Below are 8,140 nucleotides of genomic sequence, written 5' to 3'. Positions count from 1 at the left end.
TTGAGCCCCACAACGAAATGCACTCATTTATTATGCAGAGTGTTGATTGTAGACAACAAAACTACGAAGTTCGGCAAGCCCATAGAAGCAAACCTTATTAAATGTAGTATATATTACCTGACTCATAATTAAATATCTAAAACATGGCATAACTTGAACACTTGAAACATATTCACTTTTTGGTGTGGTTCACTAAAATTTACGCCGACATGCACCCGGCAATGATAATGGAATTTATCGGGTAAAAATGCAACTATAACGTATAAACTACCCCCAAACCCCAAAAAGAACAACAGCAATAAAATAATTCATAATAAACGATGAAAATTACTATTGTTGTGATGGTGATCATCATTGTAATGACAAAGAATAGATTTACAAAATGTTAATAACCATTCAAGTGGATACAACTGCTTTTGTCGCTGAAATTTTGTTGATACTACTATATCTATGCATTAACCGTATTACAGGCATGATACATGTAAACACGTAGTAATGAACTTCATCAACGCAAACGGCATCGTGAGATTAACCGAGTATGCCCAGAAACCGAAAGGCGCTGGACAACGTCAAACCGCATTTTGTTGCCAAGTGATAAAAACACACCACCATTCCTATTGTCAGTGTATAGACGAATGCGTTTGGAGAAGAGAGATTTCGCCAATTTGCGAAGGCTCATCATCAATGAAGGCTATATACCGTACATAAGGGAATGGGTCTAAACAGCGAGGAATGCAATATATTTTGCTGCTAGTATGAACCCGTTCCATATAGGATATATAATTGTATGTATATTATACACATTTTCTTGCATTTTTAATGAAAATTTATTTTGTCTAGACTTCTGTCACGTTGTTGCTTTTATTTCAATTTTGAGTTACTCAATGAATTTACGGTAATTGATAAACAAGATCATTGGTTATCGAGGTTTCCAGTAGGTCGAAGCTATGGAAGCTTAAAATTGCCAACCAGATGTTCAACCAGATGTTCACATGCATGTTATCTTTGTAAAGTCACATGGATTGGAAAGGAAGACCTTCGGGTTATAGTTATTTAGTTAATCTTTTTCCTTTCCCGGTATCCATGTGACTCTCCTTATCCTATTGTTTGTATATGTTGTATTATGTTTTATTATGCCGAATAGATAATAATAATGATATAATAATCTCGTCATGTCTAAATCTCTCAGGAAAAAGAATAAGATGACGAGATCTCGGATCTCGTCATGTCTACATCCCGTGGGAGAGATAATCAGATGTCAAAATATTGCATCTCATCATGTCTATATCTTATAGAAGAGATGATCAGATGACAAGATCTTGAATCTCGTCATGTCTACATCTTACACATTACAGAAGAGATAAGATGGAAAGATGTCGGATCCAAGATTATGCCATCTTCTAGAAGATGTATATAGACATGACGAGATTCGAGATATTGCCATCTCTTCTTATCTTTTTATCCAATCCAACTTTTTGTCGGGATGAACTTGCTCTTTAAGATATCTCAAGGCAAGATGGGTCATTTCGGAGAGGGTCGAGGGGTGGGGATAAGAAAACAACTTTCAGGGAATTAATCACCCGACATTCTTTTTATCCCCTGAATGAATAATGATGACTTGCATCCTTTTATTTTCTTACGACTTTATAGGTTTCGTGACGTATGTTAAAGATGGGTTCTTCTGCAAGTACGAGAAGGATCCCACCAGTGCAAAAGCTAGCAGAACCTCCATCTGTCGAAAACTCAAACGCCAGCCGAGAAGTAGGAGGCCACGATGAAGCGGACAGTGGTCCAGTAGCACCGGAAGGAATAATTGAGCCATCCAACCCGGCAGCTCCCGCTGACACCCTGGCTGACATTACAGACGTTCTGCTTGTGGACTTTGCAGCTGCGAAGGCAAAACGAATCCAGGAGTTTAGTGAGGAGATCAAGCAATGTCTTATCCCTGTAAAGGAAGGTATCAAGCACATCCAGGAATGTGACAATTTCCCATGTGACTCTTGCAATGAGCACATGACGGGTATCAAACAAGTTTCTCGGAACAAGAACATTGACCGCAACGCTGCCGCAGACGGTTTGGCCATTGACACGGACTACTGCAAAATGTTTAGCTATAGATGGTCAAAGGGGGAATTGTTACAACAGATTGAGGATGCTGATGCTGATGCTGAAGAATTGACGTCTCAAAACCAAACGATGTTCACGTTTTATATTGCACTGTTAACCTCCAGTTTTAACTTCACCGATAAGTCCGAGTATTTCTGTCTGCAAATGGAAAAGGACGGGTGCCTGGCGTTGATATCAGACTGGTTTTTACATCTGATCGAGGGTTCAAACTCCAGAAATAAATGGGTTGATGATCTAGTCTTCAATGCAATGAACGTACTTGACAATTCATGCATGAGAGTGAGGGCATTGGCTCCAAGGCACCACCGAATCGTACCCGCTCTTCAGAAGTTCGGCGAGTCAAGAGGAAGTCTGACCCAGACAATCGCGTTCATGGCGTTGGCTAAGCTAGTGAAGAAAGAAGAAGCCGACAAGCTAACCACCAATACCAGATGCATTGCATTTCTATTGTCTCTCTTGAGGAAATGCCTCTCAAATCGAGATCATACGACCTCAACTAAAAGACAAACATCTAAGAAGAACATTGTCACCGTAATAACTCTTGATGCAGAAGAGCTCGTGAAATCCGTAGAAGATCTAGCCATTAATGATAACAACAAAAAGCTCATTGTTGCAAAAGGTGGGATATACCTTCTAGGGAAATTGCTCAAACCAAGATGTACCATCGAAGAGAAGACCTCTGCCGCGAATACTATCTGGAGACTGGCATTCCTCAAGGAAAATAAAGAAAAACTTCGCAAAGACCAGGATATCATATACAGTGAGTACCTTTCAAATATTATGAACTGTCACACTAACATTGAAACCTATTATAATAAAATAATCGGCAAAGATGTCTTGTATATACGCAGCATGAACAAGTAAATTTAAACATCATAAGTAGCTGGCCTAGCGATCCATTGGAAAGCATGAGTAATAATTAACCGATTTGGTGTATTCCGTTTATTTAGAACAATTCAAAGGCAAGAGTGTCAACTCAAAGATAGTTCAGTTACAAAATTGGAAACCTAAGCACAAAGTGCTAGTTTCTTTATTGTTTGTGGCTTAAACATTACGAATTTAATCACTTTACTAGATCTGACTGAGTATTCCCAGAGTGAGCACGAAAAACTCCGTACAGCCTGCATGGGAGCTCTCTTCGAGATCTACGAATCCAGACTTCCTGAAAACCTGAAGAGCAAGAAAACCGACGATGGGTCACCGCAGAGGGCGCCATCCGACACTGCAAAGTCAACTGGACATATCATGCTCAGCTACAAATGGGAACACCCGTCCAAACCTGTGATGCGTGAGTTCAAGAAGGAGCTTCGTAAAAGGGGATACGCTGTGTGGATGGATGAGGACCATATGAGTAAGTCCAGGGAACCTTTATACAGAGATTAGCAACTATACGCCAAATTTTCACAATTAGAATTACATTCAGGTCAACCGTAAAACCATTTTATACCACAATTGCTAAGCTTTGTGTTATGGGCCCAAGATAAATCTTAAAATCCATAATGATGTCCTTACATTAACTGTGGTAAAATAAGAACAACTTTTTTTTAGATGTACGTGTCAGGAATTATGTCACCCAGGCCTTTATTGCCATCCACTCATTTCTAAATTCGCATTCTCCATATTCCCTTTCTTCTTTCTCTTCTTTATCATCATCTCCTTTTTCTTCATTTCCTTTCTATTCTTCTACATGTGATATTTCTAATTGTGGTTGTCTTTTCAAAAATCAATTTCTCTTCAATACATCCAAATGTCACAAACATTTATGGTACATTTTTTGTTGTTTCAGTGGGTGATAAAATTGGAGCGATGGCAGATGCTGTAGAGAATGCTGACATGATAATTGCCTGTATTACAAGTGGTTACCAAGATAGTCAAGACTGCAGAACAGGTGAAAATTTTCTCCTTTCAAACTCACCCTCTTCCTCATCATCATCGCAATTAACATCAGTCATCACTGCAATTATCATCATCATCATCATTACACCATCATTATCACCGTCATCATCATCATCATTAACACCATCATTATCATTATCACCATCATCATCATCATCATGACCAACGTCATCATTATCATCATCATCTCAGTAGACACACATCATTACTACAGTCATCATCATCACACATCATCATCATCACCATCTTTATCATCACCATAATCATAATCATCATCATCATCACCATGACCATGATAATCGTCATCATTGACACCATCATTATCATTATCACCGTCATCATCATCATCATGACCAACGTCATCATTATCATCATCATCTCAGTCGACACAAACATTACTACAGTCATCATCATCACGCATCATCATCATCATCAACATCTTTATCATCACTATAATCATCACCATAATCCTCATTATCTTCCTCTTCACTATTGCAATCGACAGCATCAACAATGCATGGCCGGTAATTAAAAAGAAACAAACATAGATCACCCTAGCATCATTAACGTATACGTATTGAAAGTTACTACTTATTTCAAAGACTCTCATTTGATAATTTCAGAAGCGTCTTATGCATATGAATGCAAGAAGAAGATTATTCCAGTGAAAGTTAAGGCCGACTTCAAACCTTCTGGCTGGCTAGGGGGTATTACGGCCGGGAAGATATACTACATCGTACAAAAAGCAGAGTTCGTCTCCGAAGTGCTTCCTAGCATCATAGAAAAAGAATTCGCTGTGCAGAAAGAAACAATCCCGAAGGTGAATGCTACAACGACAGGTATGTGATTCTGAATCTATGCACCCTATTCCCTACCCCTTCCTAAAAAAAGCCCATGGGGTACGAGCTGTAAGCGAAGGGAAAATGCAGAATGTTCAATTTGAATTTGACGATCTGGGCCCCGTAACACAACGCTTAGCGATGAATAGAAAATATGTAAGAACGCTTCTGATTAGTTCCTGGTCAGTAAATTAAAGTAAAGTGCCCGTGTAACATTGATCTTGATTGGTCAGTACATTTTGCTATTTATCGCTAATCTTTGTGTTACGGAGCTCAGGTCATGTTTTGAAATGGTCGGGTTTTAACAAGTTCATTGGTAAGAAATGCAATAGCCCCCCCCCCCTCACCCACCTGTTCCACGGCGTACGCTTATGGACATTGAACTAGGATAAACTAAACACATTTATTATGTATGTTATGGGAGAGTGCTAAAACACACACACACACATACGTAATATATTGAAATAAAATCTATTGCATTTTTTTTCATTCAATAGTTGAATGTCTATCAATTATTTCTTTCACCTCTGTATCATTGTATTTACGTAATACTAGCGATTTCCCATTGCAAAAGTTTTGAAAAATGCCGAGTTTCATCTTTACCTGTTCTCCAATGCTTTCATATGTGCAAAGTCGGATACAGATATTCTAATTTTGATTGAATTCCTGTTTCTTGATAGGGTCACAATTGCCGGAACAGGAACCGAAGTCACCCCCAACAGAATCTCAAGTACCCGGATGGGATTCAAAGAGGGTCCAGGATTGGCTGGCGGCGAACAACGTCACATCACGTAACAAAGCGCTTAAATCCATCAACGGAACTCAGTTGCTGCAGCTCAAAAAACAGCTTACCACAGTACCACATGCGTTCTACCAGTCCATGAAAGATGATCTGAAGGTTCCATACCTTGACGTTCTTTCCCTCGCAGCTGCACTAGAAAACCTTGAATAGTCAGGTGGTGTTTGCGTAACTGTCGATCACGTGATATCACCAACGGTACCATCAGCGTGCCCAGTACCGGCAACTCAGGAAACAATAATGTTCATTGCCTTGAAGTTCTTTCTCTCGCAGCTGCCCTTGAAAGTCTTGATTAGTCACGCAGTATTTGCGTCACTGCCATCACGCTATATTTTCAACGGACCTGTTACAACAACTCAAGAAGCAACTTGCCCCAATGCCAAAAACTTAATCAGTCAAGACCATCAAATGTTTATCACCTTGTTGTCCTTTCTCTGGCAGCTTGACTTGAAACCCAGAAGCGGATCTAGAGGGGGGTTGGGGGGGGGGGGGTTGCAACCCCCAAAAAAATCCGGGGACCATTTTTTTTTAATCTTATCTTTTTTTCAAAATTGTAATTTTATTTATACTATTTCTATGTATCTATTTCATTTATTATTATTATTATTATTGTTTTAGATGCAAGAAAACGCCATTTTCACACACAGATTTTCAAAAACTTTCCCTAAAAACCCTCCCCCCTCGCTCGCTCCGCTCGCTTGGACTCGGTTGCTACACTCCCTCGCATACCACCCCACCCCCCTTTATAAAAAGCTGGATCCGCCCCTGAAACCTTTGACTAGTTGATCGAATATTTTGTAAATATTACATTATGTTTATAGTTGTTATGATAGATTCCATATTATGGTATTTCAATTACGTATAGTGGTTTTCGCTCTTGCAGTGACAATCCAACTATGAGGTGAAGCTGCAGCTGATTTTGGCAATGCTGGCATCAAAAGTTAATCACTGGAATATAACCTGATTGGTACAAATTTTCAAAACAGCGACACAAACCCCTCTGTCTCTGTAACACACAAACATACGGCTGCCTTCACGTACATCCTGCTCCCTCTCTCTCTGATCAAGGAGATATCACCTCTAACTTGCTCTGATACGGGTAGATGTAGTGTTTAGGAAGCATCTTGAAATAAACAGTACCTTACTTCAGTCCGTACTGTAAACAAAGTCATCAACTGTCCGAAGATTTTCTCTTGTCAGGGAATTTCCACAATGTTCTATAATGGGACTATTTCTACTCTTTCTCTACGCTGGTCTCCTATTACATATTTAAGGCGGATGTTACATCACTGTATGTTATTATTTTTTTAGCATTGCGACATTGTCTTTGGGATGGTATATATATATATATATATATATATATATATATATATATATATATATATATATATATATAACTTTACTAGTGTTCATCAGGGCCCCGTGGTACAACGAGTACGATTAATCCAATCAATCGCAACTATGGAAAGCCAGCGACATCAACATCTATTATGCATGCTTGTTCAAAATATTTTCTAACTATGATGTATATTCATGCATCCATTGTTTTCTTGAAAACCAGTTGTGCTTTTTCTTTACAAAAGACTTTGTGCAAATTTCCTGTAGAAAAAACAAATATGACACTGATGGATTTTCAAAGAGTTACGATGGATTGGATCAATCGTGACTCTATTTGTAAGGCGGGGCCCAGATGTGAAGGACTGGGCAAACAATCATAAACGAGGTTGAATTTTTTCTCTATGTGACGTCACCATTTAGGAGAAAGTGATCTCACTGCCTTTGTAGTTAATGGGACTGCTATCATACCTTCAAATTCTTCAATGTACCTTGGATCCACAATAGATACCCTTTCCCATGAAGCAGATCATCCACGTTAAAAAGTAGTAGTAAAACCGCTGCATATGAACTTAATAAAATGTGAAAGTATTTAGACTGGAATCAAGCCTAGCACCTAGCAAATACAGTCATCATATCTCACAGCGACCACCCTAACAGTTAGTGAACAGAATGGAAAAAAAAACAACAAAAATATTAATTGCAGCTAACGAGACGCTGACTCTTTCAATAACGCTCCAGCTTGTCTCGCCTTATGCACAAGAAATCAATTTTCATTTCTCGAAAATGGCTCTAAATCCAAATGGGTATCCTGGTGTATGTTTCATAAAGCAGTCCTTAACTTACAGGTGACATTACGATCGACTGGTAACCCATTTATCTTTAAAATAAAACAAATGAAAATCTTTGTACCGTCTTATGGAAAGTTACGATTGATCGGATCATAAACTCAAGTATATAGAAATCATTCAATGTGATAATTCTTTCTTCAGAAAACTTGCACAATGTCTTTGAAAACAAAGAGGACCATACTAAATTGCCAACAAAACCGTGAGTGTATGAACATACATTATATCAAGAAAATATGTTGACCCAACATGTCTTTTAGGATGATTTAATACGTGTCGTGTGGGACATTTGTCAA

General features: G+C 38.7%; 1 protein-coding gene across 1 annotated transcript; it reads left to right on the top strand.

The window, feature by feature from the left end:
• The first annotated feature begins 633 nt into the window (after nucleotides 1-633).
• On the top strand, nucleotides 634-6,134 carry LOC121416465. Its single transcript, XM_041609962.1, has 6 exons — nucleotides 634-785; nucleotides 1,651-2,887; nucleotides 3,203-3,478; nucleotides 3,914-4,015; nucleotides 4,647-4,862; nucleotides 5,543-6,134. Exons 2-6 carry the CDS (start codon nucleotides 1,663-1,665, stop codon nucleotides 5,812-5,814), a joined length of 2,091 nt encoding a protein of 696 aa, XP_041465896.1. The 5' UTR covers nucleotides 634-785; nucleotides 1,651-1,662; the 3' UTR covers nucleotides 5,815-6,134.
• The last annotated feature ends 2,006 nt before the right edge of the window (nucleotides 6,135-8,140 follow it).

The sequence above is a fragment of the Lytechinus variegatus genome, chromosome 6, assembly GCF_018143015.1.
Source record: "Lytechinus variegatus isolate NC3 chromosome 6, Lvar_3.0, whole genome shotgun sequence".
NCBI classification, from domain to species: Eukaryota; Metazoa; Echinodermata; class Echinoidea; order Temnopleuroida; family Toxopneustidae; genus Lytechinus; species Lytechinus variegatus.
This window is presented reverse-complemented; position numbering and strand designations above follow the sequence as displayed.